This window comes from Salvelinus namaycush, chromosome 7 (assembly GCF_016432855.1).
Source record: "Salvelinus namaycush isolate Seneca chromosome 7, SaNama_1.0, whole genome shotgun sequence".
Classification (NCBI taxonomy): domain Eukaryota; kingdom Metazoa; phylum Chordata; class Actinopteri; order Salmoniformes; family Salmonidae; genus Salvelinus; species Salvelinus namaycush.
The window spans coordinates 55155659-55170011 of record NC_052313.1 but is presented as its reverse complement, the minus strand read 5'-3'; the positions used below and the strand labels follow the sequence as shown (position 1 = coordinate 55170011).

The window sequence follows — 14353 nt, the reverse complement described above, 5'->3', positions numbered from 1 at the left end:
GTTAAATTTTAGCTTTGGAGTATTTGGGGTCGTCATATTTTATTTTAATGCAGTGGAATTTAGTACAGAATAGTTTTGGTAATGTGTGTGCGTATATCAGTGTATATGTTTGACTATCCGACTGTACTTAGCCCGTCACTGGATAAAATCCAGAATCCAATTTTTTTTTTACATGTATACATTAAACATTTACATTTTTCCCACTATGAACATTACCCTTTAGACGTTGAACACTTAGACTTTAGACATTAAAAACATTACACTTAAACATTGAACATTTTTCAACCTGGCGCCTACAAACACAAATAGACTATTCTTCACCGGACAATCGCCCGGACTATTGAATAAGTCTAGCCTACTCCTCACCGGTCACAGCCGGACTATATGAATAGGTCTTGACAAACTTTACCCCACTCCTCACCGGTCACAGCCGGACTATATGGATGGGGATGGAACAAGCCTATCCTTCACCGGCTGAATAGCCGGACTATTGAATAATCCCTATCCCAATTTTAAGCCTACCCTTCACCGACTGAATAGCCGGACTATTGAATAGTGCTTACTATATTCCTCACCGGACACAGCCGGACTATACGAATAGTTCTTTTTATCACAAATTAAGCCTATTCCTCACCGGTCACAGCCGGACTATATGAATAGATCTTAATACTTACAAATTATTCCCACATATGTTCACTTCACTGTCGTTCACATGTCATTTATATATGTAAATTTACTCAAGAATCCATACTCACACTCGGTAGTACTGATCAAAATTTGGATAGACTATACGACAATATGCAAAGTTTGATTTAACAGGTCTTGCTTACCTTGTTTATTGGTCGACCAGAAGATCAGTTCCCCGAGCTGAGCAGGATTGTTGACCTCCCCCCAAAGATTTCACCTGTCCTCCGCGAACCGTCCTTCCACCAACTCGCCCCCTCACATCCACATCAACCACTCTGGACCGGGTATCTAGATAACCATCCTCTGCTACCATGTTTTTGTTGATAATTGGATATTGAGAAGGGTGAGCCGGTCAAGGATCGATTCGGACAAGGTGGTAAATTGTATGACAAGTGACAGTTTTATTCAGAGTGAAGATATCTGGTACAAGCGTATACGGTCTCGTTCCTTCGGCTCATAGAGAACCTCCAGAAAAAGCCCAGATAACAGAAATGCATAGACATTTTATACAACACAGAAAGTAGGTTGAGTCTGGAAGTTCTGGTCCTTTGGTTGGTTCTGGACAGGTTGTTGTCTTCTCAGATTGGTCCTGATGAGCTGGGCGTCATCCTTCTGAGTCTTATAGCAAAAGTTCTTTGTTATCAAATGTTCAGCTAAGCAGGAGATTTTGTGTGTGCGTAGTCAGCCCTCTGTCCTTGGTTATGTGTGTGTGTCTCATTATTTCGTGAAATGCGGACCCAAGCACTCTTTTGATCAAAGCCTTTCCTTATCAGTGTTTATGAAAGGTTTACGTCAGCCCTCTGTCCTTGGGTGTGTGTCTGTCTGTCTCTGTATCTGTTTATAAGTGTGTGAGAAACCCTGCTTAGAAAGAAGTTAGTTATAACAATGTAATAGCAATATGCTTGTGTTATTTTAAATGGTATTTATTACACTAACCAGAGTACGTTTCCCATCCAGGAGAATGTGTCTTGGTTAGCGACCACTAACCAGAATACGTTTCCCATCCAGGAGAATGTGTCTTGGTTAGCGACCACTAACCAGAATACGTTTCCCATCCAGGATAATGTGTCTTAGTTAGCGACTTCACTAACCAGAATACGTTTCCCATCCAGGAGAATGTGTCTTGGTTAGCGACTTCACTAACCAGAATACGTTTCCCATCCAGGATAATGTGTCTTGGTTAGCGACTTCACTAACCTGAATACGTTTCCCATCCAGGATAATGTGTCTTAGTTAGCGACTTCACTAACCAGAATACATTTCCCATCCAGGATAATGTGTCTTAGTTAGCGACTTCACTAACCAGAATAAGCAGATAGTCCAGAATCTCCCTGTCAGCGTTGTCCGTTTCTGAGACGTGAGGAGTTAAAACAGAGTGCATACGTCTTACTGATTACTATTTGTGTAAATACATAGAATATACTGTATATTGTTGATGTCACAAGTTTACTGGAGAACTGAGACGAAGTAGAGACTCTGGACAGGGTGGATATTCGTATAATAAAAAGCAGCTTTATTCAGAGGTAAAGATATCTGATACAAGCGTGCATGGACTCGTTCATTCAGCTCGTAAGGAACCTGCAGACAGAGCCCAGATAACAGAATACATAGACATTTTATACAGCACAGAAAGTAGGTTGAGTCTGGTAGATCTGGTTTTCTGGTTGGTCCTGATGAGTTGGGCGAGGTCCACTTCAGGCTAATATCACTGTCCCATTGGCTCTAAGTGGAGTTCTTTGTCTTCAGAAATGTTCAGCTAAAACAGGAGATTAGGTGTGTGCGTAGATGTTCCTATTTTGACATATCTGTGTGTCTCTGTGAAATGTTCAGCTAAAACAGGAGATTTTGTGTGTGCGTAGATGTTCCTGTCTTTATCAGTGTTTATGAAAGGTTTACGTCAGCCCTCTGTCCTTGGGTGTGTGTGTGTCTCATTATTTCGTGAACTGCAGACCCAAGCACCCTTTTGATCAAGGCCTTTCCGGCCTTATCAGTGTTTATGAAAGGTCTGTGCCAGCCCTCTGTCCTTGGGTGTGTGTGTGGGTCTCTGTATCTGTTTATGAGTTTGTGAGAAACCCTGTTTCGAAAGAAGTTAGTTATAACAATGTAATAGCAATATGCTTGTGTTATTTTAAATGGTATTTATTACAATATACAGTATATATTGGATTAGGTCAAATACAATTATATTTAGGTTCAAATTAAGGTCTTCAAATAGTATGATTTTAAACCTGGTTGTCATGGTAACTGTGTGTGTCTCTCTCTCTGTGCAGGATTATGGGATGTGGGAGCGAGGGGACAAGACCAATCAGGGGATCCCAGAACTGAACACCAGCTCTGTGGGAATGGCCAAGGTACTGACGCTTCAGATGTAATGCTTGTCCTATATGTAACAATGATAATACATGGTCTCCTTTCACGCCTCCAATCGTATCTTAACTACCATATCTAGACTCATAACAGTCCTCTTATCGCAACACAGCTACTATATCTAAACTCCTAAAACAACAACATGTTGGGTTTTATGTTCAGGCTGCATTGGAGGCCATTGATGAGCTGGACCTCTTTGGGGCTCATGGAGGACCCAAATCTGTCATTCACGTTTTGCCGGACGAGGTGGAGCACTGCCAGGTACTGTGATAAACATGTCCTATCTTATCTAGCCTGGTGAGGGCAGTGTCCAGTCTGGTTTAATCTTCTCTAGCCTGGTGAGGGCAGTGTCCAGTCTGGTTTAATCTTCTCTAGCCTGGTGAGGGCAGTGTCCAGTCTGGTTTAATCTTCTCTAGCCTGGTGAGGGCAGTGTCCAGTCTGGTTTAATCTTCTCTAGCCTGGTGAGGGCAGTGTCCAGTCTGGTTTAATCTTCTCTAGCCTGGTGAGGGCAGTGTCCAGTCTGGTTTAATCTTCTCTAGCCTGGTGAGGGCAGTGTCCAGTCTGGTTTAATCTTCTCTAGCCTGGTGAGGGCAGTGTCCAGTCTGGTTTAATCTTCTCTAGCCTGGTGAGGGCAGTGTCCAGTCTGGTTTAAGCAGATTATTTTATAAACCTTAAAAGGATATGTATGAAACTGACCATTGTCTTACGTCAGATATAACGACTGATGTCTCCTGACAACACGGTGGTGTCAGAATGACGCCATCTGTCAGAAACTGACCCGTTTCTACTTGACCTCCAGGCGATCCTGTGCTCCATGCTGCCACGAGCCTCCACCTCTAAAGAGATTGATGCTGGTCTCCTGTCAATCATCTCCTTCCCTGCCTTCGCTGTGGAGGACGCAGACCTGGTCACCATCACTAAGACTGAGATCATATCCAGGCTACAGGTAGATAGGATCCTGTCTAGACTGGACCACAGATACAGTGATATCATATCCAAGCTACAGGTAGATAGGATCCTGTCTAGACTGGACCACAGATACAATGAGATCATATCCAAGATACAGGTAGATAGGATCCTGTCTAGACTGGACCACAGATACAGTGAGATCATATCCAAGCTACAGGTAGATAGGATCCTGTCTAGACTGGACCACAGATACAGTGAGATCATACCCAAGCTACAGGTAGATAGGATCCGGTCTAGACTGGACCACAGATACAGTGAGATCATACCCAAGCTACAGGTAGATAGGATCCGGTCTAGACTGGACCACAGATACAGTGAGATCATATCCAATATACAGGTAGATAGGATCCTGTCTAGACTGGACCACAGATACAGTGAGATCATACCCAATAAACAGGTAGATAGGATCCTGTCTAGACTGGACCCCAGATACAGTGAGATCATACCCAATATACAGGTAGATAGGATCCTGTCTAGACTGGACCCCAGATACAGTGAGATCATACCCAATATACAGGTAGATAGGATCCTGTCTAGACTGGACCCCAGATACAGTGAGATCATATCCAATATACAGGTAGATGGGATCCTGTCTAGACTGGACCACAGATACAGTGAGATCATACCCAATATACAGGTAGATAGGATCCTGTCTAGACTGGACCACAGATACAGTGAGATCATATCCAAGCTACAGGTAGATAGGATCCTGTCTAGACTGGACCACAGATACAGTGAGATCATATCCAAGCTACAGGTAGATAGGATCCTGTCTAGACTGGACCCCAGATACAGTGAGATCATACCCAATATACAGGTAGATAGGATCCTGTCTAGACTGGACCACATATACAATGAGATCATACCCAAGATACAGGTAGATAGGATCCTGTCTAGACTGGACCACAGATACAGTGAGATCATACCCAATATACAGGTAGATAGGATCCTGTCTAAACTGGACCACAGATACAGTGAGATCATATCCAAGCTACAGGTAGATAGGATCCTGTCTAGACTGGACCACAGATACAATGAGATCATATCCAGGCTACAGGTAGATAGGATCCTGTCTAGACTGGACCACAGATACAATGAGATCATATCCAGGCTACAGGTAGATAGGATCCTGTCTAGACTGGACCACAGATACAGTGAGATCATACCCAATATACAGGTAGATAGGAGCCTGTCTAGACTGGACCACAGACACACTTTAGGGGCTAGTTGATTCCCAGACTCAGATTAAGCCTAGTCCTGGACGGTAAAGGATACCAATGGGAAACCTCCATTGGCTAGGCTTAATGGTGCTCTAGAATGCCATTTCTAAATGACTCCGTTCTCTTCCCCAGGGACGCTATGGCTGCTGCCGGTTCATCAGAGATGGATACAGATGCCCAAGAGAGGTACTGTACACATTTGTATGTTTTTCTCCTTACAGTGTGAAACAGTGTTTCAACTGTGTAAACTTACAGTCTTGTATCTGCGCTGTAGCCAACAGCTGGCAGATACAGTGTGTGTAGGCTCGTCTCCATGATGACATTATTATGTTTAAGAGCGATATTATTTTTAATTGTCAAACGGCAGCCAAGCATCGATCATCGTGTCACCAGAATAAGACCCTGGATATTTATTGGAAAGGAGCATCAAGCTCATCACCTTGTACTTTCACCTCCTGTGAAGTTCATCACAACTTATTTCATCTGTAGCCTAATAAACTGCAGGCTTTCCCGAGTCGTAGTGGGAGGAGGAGCCAAGTCGTCCCGAGTCGTAGTGGGAGGACCACACAACATATCGCATGACACCAAATGTTCTTCCATATGAGGGTTATTATATCAATATTTGCACATAAAGGCATTTCCACCGCCATTTCCTGCATAGTACATTTTCCTGACACAAAAAGATCCCACCGTGTTGAATGAACTAATGATCTGTCTGCATTTATAAAAAATACAGCGAAACTTCACAGCTGTGATGATGGAAACGTGGTTTCAGATTAAACAGTATAACTTAAAGGAAAAATCCACTTAAAATCTGTTGGTATTTCTTTTCATTCGTCCACAAAGTGTCACTTGCCACATCATCAATATGATGATGCGTTTTGCATATGATGATGAGGATGTGACACTTCTTTGCTTCTTGAAAGTCCAATATCTTGAAAACTTGACTGCTGACATGCAAAACACGTTGGCACTGTACTAACAGTGGACTAATGAAAACAATACCAAAAGATAGTCTTTCAGTGGGTTTTTCCTTTCATTTAACTCTCGTTTAAAGATTAGCCTTGTTCTTTCAGATAAGACATTTGGTGTAATATTTCTGTGTCTGTCTTTCTCAGGACCCGTCCCGTCTCCACTACGACCCAGCTGAACTCAAACTGTTTGAGAATATAGAATGTGAATGGCCAGTGTTCTGGACCTACCTCATTCTGGACGGCATCTTCAGCGGAGACCTTGTACAGGTGTGTCTAGCAGTGTTGGTTCCGTCCCTCTCCTCATCCCAACCTAGGTTCCACCCTGAGACCCTCTGAATACACCCACGCCTGTCACCCACGAAGCATCGTTACCTGTCACTCCACAAGAGCCGCGTCCATTTCAGATCAAGAGAAACAACTACTTTTAGGTCTCAGAGCAGGTGACGTCACCAAGCTATATGTCAGACCGCTAGACCACCCCGGGCCACGTGTCTGTATGTACAACATGTCCTTTCCTGGTTCCTGTCTCCAGGTGCAGGAGTACAGAGATGCTCTGGAAGAAGTCCTGATCAGAGGGAAGCCCGGGATCCGCCTGATGCCTGAGCTCTACGCTGTCCCACCTGAAAAGGTATCTCCATGGCCCTTTGAATACAACTTTATTGTCCATGTGTAAATTGGAAATCAGTCTTTCTTTAGGGCACGTCAGATTCACTCCTTGTGCCGATATGGGCTGCGAAGAAGTAACAGTCTACACTTGCTACCTTTCTGAATCCTGATAAGTAACAACGTCCCTACAACTAAGTGAGGAAGACCGTAAATGTGTGGTGTTTCCCCCAGATGGAGGAAGAGTACAGGAACCCTCACTCCGTGGACAGAGTGGCTATGGGTCAGTTACCTCACATGTGGGGACAGTCCCTCTACATTGTTAGCTCTCTGCTGGCTGAGGTAAAAACATTCTGCTGTCGTCTTATCATAGAGTGATTCTGCCTCTGTCTACCACAGTGAGGTGTTGATTGGTGGTTTAGTTCTCGCCTCACTGTTCTCTCTCTCCGTCTGTTCCTCCAAGGGATTCCTCGCCCCTGGAGAGATCGACCCTCTCAACAGGCGATTCTCCACCAATTTCAAGCCGGACGTAGTTGTACAAGGTTTGCAGCATGTCTAATTTCCTCTCATGCAGCCTGGAAGACATTTTACATCCTTTAACTGGAGAAGTAATATACAGTTCTAGACTTGTTATTTAATTAACTCGATTTGTTAAGATCATTTGCTCGGTGGTCAGGGCTGCCTATCTGAGAGTTTCCTTTCCCTTCGTGTGTGTGTGTGTGTGTGTGTGTGTGTGTGTGTGTGTGTGTGTGTGTGTGTGTGTGTGTGTGTGTGTGTGTGTGTGTGTGTGTGTGTGTGTGTGTGTGTGTGTGTGTGTGTGTGTGTGTGTGTGTACAAACCTTCATTTGTTTCTGTGTACATACCTTCATTTGTGTGTGTGTGTATGTTGGCAGTGTGTGTGTTAGCGGAGTCTAAGGAGATCCAGGAGCTGCTGAAGAACGATGAAATAGAGGTCCAGACCATCTCTGAGGTCCAGCCCATCAGGGTCATGCCTGCTCGTATCCTCAGCCACGTCTACGTCAAACTGGGTACAGTTACAACTACTTAGAAAGGCTTCTTAGAGCATAAAGCCATTATAAGCACTACGTAGCTAATGACTTGTTTCACAGGAAACTGCAAGAAGTTGAATCTGAGCGGGAGGCCATACAGGCACATTGGAGTTCTGGGAACCTCGAAATTCTACGAGATCCGGAACCGCACCTACACATTCACCCCTCAGGTGACATACCTTGTTATTACCTGAAGACAGTAGAGGTCCTATCTCCCTAAATGCTCTTGTTAAATCCTAATCTAGCACACCTAGGGCTGTATCCACAAAGCAGGAATCTGGTTAAAACCTGTTTTAAGACAAACCTCCCAGCTCAGAGTAGGTTTTGGGATGATGTTAAGATACTGCCCAGACAAACTCAGCCAGGAGGAAAATCAAGTCATGGAAGTTGATCTCAGCTGGTAATCACGACAGTCAAAAGTTTGGACACACCTACTCATTCAAGGATTTTTCTTTATTTGTACTATTTTCTACATTGTAGAATAATAGTGAAGACATCAAAACTATAAAATATGGAATCATGTAGTAACCAAAAAAGTGTTAAACAAATCAAAATATATTTTATATTTGAGATTCTTCAAAGTAGCCACCCTTTGCCTTAATGACAGCTTTGAACACTCTTGGCATTCTCTCAACCAGCTTCACCTGGAATGCTTTTGCAACAGTCTTGAAGGAGTTCCCACATATGCTGAGCACTTGGTGGCTGCTTTCCCTTCCTTATGCGGTCCAACTCATCCCAAACCATCTCTATGGTGTTGAGGTCGGGTGACCTCAGTGTATATATATATATATTTGGATACGGCCCCTGATTCTACTAATTATCTGCTCATCAAGACCTTGATTAGCTGAATCAGGTGTGTTTGTGTAGGACTGAATCAGGTATGTTTGGGCTGGAGCAGTAGTGTTGGCCATCTCTCTCCTCTCCTTTAGTTCCTGGACCAGCATCACTTCTACCTGGCTCTGGACAACCATCTCTCTGTCTCTCCTCTCCTTTAGTTCCTGGACCAGCATCACTTCTACCTGGCTCTGGACAACCAGATGATAGTGGAGATGCTAAGGACGGAGCTGTCCTATCTCTCCTCCTCCTGGAGGATGACCGGACGCCCTACCCTGACCTTCCCCATCACACACAGCATGCTGGGTAAATACCCTCCCCTTCCCTGTCACACACAGCCTGCTGGGTAAATACCCTCCCCTTCCCCATCACACACAGCATGCTGGGTAAATACCCTCCCCTTCCCCATCACACACAGCATGCTGGGTAATCATTCTGTGGTGTTTGTGTGACTTCTGGACTAAACATTTATTTAAATGGGAATTCAAGGCTTAATCTGAGTCCAGGAAACTAACCTTTGCTGGGAAACTACATTCTGTATGGGACAAACAAGGTTTATTGATTGGTTGGTTGGTTAATTGATCATGTTTCCCTTGTTGTTCCCAGTGGATGATGGTGAGAGCATCGACCCGTGTATTCTGTCCACTCTGAGGAAGCTGCACGATGGATACTTTGGAGGGGCAAGGTCAGACTGACTCTCTTCCATTTCTAAGATCACTCATCTTAAGAGAGCTCTCTGGATATTTACAGAAGGAAATGCTAGGCTCCAATATTTATGTCACTACATCCCTGGTTGTGAAAGTTCCAGTGATGTCCTATTTGGTTCCATTCCATCTTGTGTGTTTTGCAGGGTTCAGATGGCAAACATCTCCAGCTTCCAGACTACCTCGTTCCACACAGAGCTCAGCTTCCTCGACGGAGACACTGATGACGACCTGCTGGAGAATGAAGAAGATGAGGAAGACGAAGAAGAAAGTTATGTCCCCTCAGGTACGTCAGCCGTGGTGTGTGTGTGTGTGTGTGTGTGTGTGTGTGTGTGTGTGTGTGTGTGTGTGTGTGTGTGTGTGTGTGTGTGTGTGTGTGTGTGTGTGTGTGTAGGTCATTGGTGTGTGTGTGTGTGTGTTTATGTCTGTATAGGTCATTGGTGTGTGTGTGTTTGTATTTGTGTTTGCATGTTTGTGCTTGCGGTATGTAATATCATATTGCTGAGTCTACATTTATCTCCCGCCCCCCTCCAGGCAGCTCCAAGGACATGTTTGACCACTACCTCAGCCAGCTGATGCAGAGCACAGCCACCAAGTGTCATCTCCCTCCCATCCAGAGGGGGCAGCACCACGTGTTTAGTGCTGAACACACCACCAGAGACATCCTCTCCTTCATGGCCCAGGTCCAAGGCCTCAACATGCCTAGTAAGTTATCATCACATTTACTGTTTGTTTATTCACCAAGTGTTAGGTTTAGGGTTATGTTTAGGTGTATGTATGGGACTCTGTTGGTTTCTACTGTATGGTTGGGACTCTGTTGGTTTCTACTGTATGGTTGGGACTCTGTTGGTTTCTACTGTATGGGACTCTGTTGGTTTCTACTGTATGGGACTCTGTTGGTTTCTACTGTATGGTTGGGACTCTGTTGGTTTCTACTGTATGGTTGGGACTCTGTAGGTTTCTACTGTATGGGACTCTGAGGATATGTGGTAGTAGATAGGCCCCTACTCCCACATGAGGGCACACACTTAATATGTTGTGAAATCTGTTGTGAATGTATTGTAATGTTTTAACTGCCTTCATTTTGCTGGACCCCAGAAAGAGTAGCTGCTGCCTTGGCAGGAACTAATGGGGCTCCATAATAAATACAAATCCTGTATTGTGAGTGTTGTTTCTTACAGAGGCCTCCATGTATCTTCCTATGACTCCCATCATGAACAAGCACCGTAAATCCCTCAACCTTCTGCACGTGGCCCAGCTCACACTGCTCCATCCACACCAACCACACCACCACACACCACATCAACAGCAGCCCAAGGTCAGTTAGTCTACCTTCTGCATGTGGCCCAGCTCACACCGCTCCATCCACACCAACCACACCACCACACACCACATCAACAGCAGCCCAAGATCAGTTAGTCTTCTGCATGTGGCCCAGCTCACACCGCTCCATCCACACCAACCACACCACCACACACCACATCAACAGCAGCCCAAGGTCAGTTAGTCTACCTTCTGCACGTGGCCCAGCTCACACCGCTCCATCCACACCAACCACACCACCACACACCATATCAACAGCAGCCCAAGGTCAGTTAGTCTACCTTCTGCATGTGGCCCAGCTCACACCGCTCCATCCACACCAACCACACCACCACACACCATATCAACAGCAGCCCAAGGTCAGTTAGTCTACCTTCTGCACGTGGCCCAGCTCACACCGCTCCATCCACACCAACCACACCACCACACACCACATCAACAGCAGCCCAAGGTCAGTTAGTCTACTGCACGTGGCCCAGCTCACACCGCTCCATCCACACCAACCACACCACCACACACCACATCAACAGCAGCCCAAGGTCAGTTAGTCTACCTTCTGCATGTGGCCCAGCTCACACCGCTCCATCCACACCAACCACACCACCACACACCACATCAACAGCAGCCCAAGGTCAGTTAGTCTACCTTCTGCATGTGGCCCAGCTCACACCGCTCCATCCACACCACCACACACCACATCAACAGCAGCCCAAGGTCAGTTAGTCTACCTTCTGCACGTGGCCCAGCTCACACCGCTCCATCCACACCAACCACACCACCACACACCACATCAACAGCAGCCCAAGGTCAGTTAGTCTACCTTCTGCACGTGGCCCAGCTCACACCGCTCCATCCACACCACCACACACCACATCAACAGCAGCCCAAGGTCAGTTAGTCTACCTTCTGCACGTGGCCCAGCTCACACCGCTCCATCCACACCACCACACACCACATCAACAGCAGCCCAAGGTCAGTTAGTCTACGCCAACAACATACTCCAATACTGTCTTTCTGGTGCGTCTGTGTGTTTGGATCCTCTAATGTGTGTGTGTGTGTGTGTGTGTGTGTGTGTGTGTGTGTGTGTGTGTGTGTGTGTGTGTATCCTTGCTCTCAGGCCCCCAGTATTGCAGACCTCCAGCTGCCGCGGGACTCCCAGGGTAACACAGACTTTGGGTCTCTGGTGAGACAGTTGAAGGAGTGTCCCACACTGCAGGACCAGGCAGACATACTATATATCCTCTGTGTGATGAAAGGTACTGATTTAGATCAGGAGTGGGCAAACTGTAAAGGTCCATTATCATTTCTACACACTCTCTATTTAGTTGTAGGTGTTCAAGTGTGACCTGGAGTTTTTAATTTTTTTACACAAAATAATAATTTCCCCCATTTTTTGTTTTACTCCAACCTCCTGCGGGTCGGATCAAATGGGCCATATTTTTCCCACCCCTGGATTAGATGGTGCACGTGTTGGATTGAATTGAATCTTTGAATTGAATCAAATGTAATTGAATTCTCTACATGTTTAGGTTTGAATTACACTGAATTGACTCCTCAGGTTGAGTTGAATTGACTCCTCAGATTGAATTGAACTGAATGAAATGTAATTCTCTCTAACCTGAAAGGTGCTGATTGGCTGGTGGATGTGGGGGGTCAGGGTGGGGTCAGTGTGAGGTGTCTCCTGGAGGAGCTGTATGCCCAGGCTGGGGCCAACAAGGAGTGGGGTCTGATCAGATACATCTCTGGTATCCTGAGAAAGAGAGTGGAGGTGCTGGCTGAGGCCTGTACAGATCTCATCTCCCACCACAAGCAGCTGACAGTGGGGTTACCACCGGAGCCCAGGGAGAAAGTCATCTCAGCTCCTCTTCCTCCAGAAGAACTCAGCTCTCTGATCTATGAGGCCAGTGGGCAGGACATCAGCATCGCTGTGCTCACTCAGGTACAACACATTATAACTGGGATTATATAACATGCTTACAAATGCCCATTTCCATCAAAATTCTCTGCCTGATGCGAGTCTAGCTTGAGCGGTTAAAGCAAACTTTGGTCAGTTTTGTAACAAGTCTCTGTGATGAAGGGAAAGTAATGACTGCTGTATTGTGATAATGCAGGAGATCATGGTGTACCTGGCCATGTACGTCCGCTCCCAGCCGGCTCTGTTTGGGGACATGCTGCGTCTCCGAATCGGACTCATCATGCAGGTGATGGCTACAGAGCTGGCCCGCAGTCTACACTGCTCAGGTAGGGTTCAGTCTACACTGCTCAGGTAGGGTTCAGTCTACACTGCTCAGGTAGGGTTCAGTCTACACTGCTCAGGTAGGGTTCAGTCTACACTGCTCAGGTAGGGTTCAGTCTACACTGCTCAGGAAGGGTTCAGTCTACACTGCTCAGGTAGGGTTTAGTCTACACTGCTCAGGTAGGGTTCGGTCTACACTGCTCGGGTAGGGTTCAGTCTACACTGCTCAGGAAGGGTTGTCTGCACTGCTCAGGTAGGGTTCAGTCTACACTGCTCAGGTAGGGTTCGGTCTACACTGCTCAGGTAGGGTTGTCTACACTGCTCAGGTAGGGTTGTCTACACTGCTCAGGAAGGGTTCAGTCTACACTGCTCAGGTAGGGTTCAGTCTACACTGCTCAGGTAGGGTTCAGTCTACACTGCTCAGGTAGGGTTCAGTCTACACTGCTCAGGTAGGGTTCGGTCTACACTGCTCAGGTAGGGTTTGGTCTACACTGCTCAGGTAGGGTTCAGTCTACACTGCTCAGGAAGGGTTTAGTCTACACTGCTCAGGTAGGGTTCAGTCTACACTGCTCAGGAAGGGTTTAGTCTACACTTCTCAGGTAGGGTTCAGTCTACACTGCTCAGGTAGGGTTTAGTCTACACTGCTCAGGAAGGGTTCAGTCTACACTGCTCAGGTAGGGTTCAGTCTACACTGCTCAGGTAGGGTTCAGTCTACACTGCTCAGGTAGGGTTTAGTCTACACTGCTCAGGAAGGGTTTAGTCTACACTGCTCAGGTAGGGTTCAGTCTACACTGCTCAGGTAGGGTTCAGTCTGCACTGCTCAGGTAGGGTTCAGTCTACACTGCTCAGGTAGGGTTCGGTCTACACTGCTCAGGTAGGGTTCAGTCTACACTGCTCAGGAAGGGTTGTCTGCACTGCTCAGGTAGGGTTCGGTCTACACTGCTCAGGTAGGGTTCGGTCTACACTGCTCAGGTAGGGTTGTCTACACTGCTCAGGAAGGGTTCAGTCTACACTGCTCAGGAAGGGTTCAGTCTACACTGCTCAGGAAGGGTTCAGTCTACACTGCTCGGGTAGGGTTCGGTCTACACTGCTCAGGTAGGGTTGTCTACACTGCTCAGGAAGGGTTCAGTCTACACTGCTCAGGTAGGGTTCAGTCTACACTGCTCAGGTAGGGTTCAGTCTACACTGCTCAGGTAGGGTTCAGTCTACACTGCTCAGGAAGGGTTTAGTCTACACTGCTCAGGAAGGGTTCGGTCTACACTGCTCAGGTAGGGTTCAGTCTACACTGCTCAGGAAGGGTTCAATCTACACTGCTCAGGTAGGGTTCAGTCTACACTGCTCAGGTAGGGTTCAGTCTACACTGCTCAGGAAGGGTTTAGTCTACACT

The 14353-nt window shown here is 46.3% G+C and overlaps 1 protein-coding gene across 1 annotated transcript in view; it reads left to right on the top strand.

Moving 5' to 3' along the window:
• Positions 1-14353, top strand: part of phka2 (phosphorylase kinase, alpha 2 (liver)) — a 41749-nt gene that overhangs the window by 14592 nt on the left and 12804 nt on the right. The window contains exons 7-24 of the mRNA XM_038998343.1: positions 2958-3038; positions 3217-3315; positions 3854-4000; positions 5376-5429; positions 6362-6484; positions 6750-6845; positions 7055-7162; positions 7284-7362; positions 7714-7848; positions 7930-8039; positions 8865-9009; positions 9310-9388; positions 9554-9693; positions 9942-10112; positions 10589-10725; positions 11848-11986; positions 12356-12669; positions 12842-12971. Coding sequence (XP_038854271.1) covers positions 2958-3038; positions 3217-3315; positions 3854-4000; positions 5376-5429; positions 6362-6484; positions 6750-6845; positions 7055-7162; positions 7284-7362; positions 7714-7848; positions 7930-8039; positions 8865-9009; positions 9310-9388; positions 9554-9693; positions 9942-10112; positions 10589-10725; positions 11848-11986; positions 12356-12669; positions 12842-12971 — 2287 coding nt within the window. The remainder of the gene's footprint in view (positions 1-2957; positions 3039-3216; positions 3316-3853; positions 4001-5375; positions 5430-6361; positions 6485-6749; positions 6846-7054; positions 7163-7283; positions 7363-7713; positions 7849-7929; positions 8040-8864; positions 9010-9309; positions 9389-9553; positions 9694-9941; positions 10113-10588; positions 10726-11847; positions 11987-12355; positions 12670-12841; positions 12972-14353) is intronic.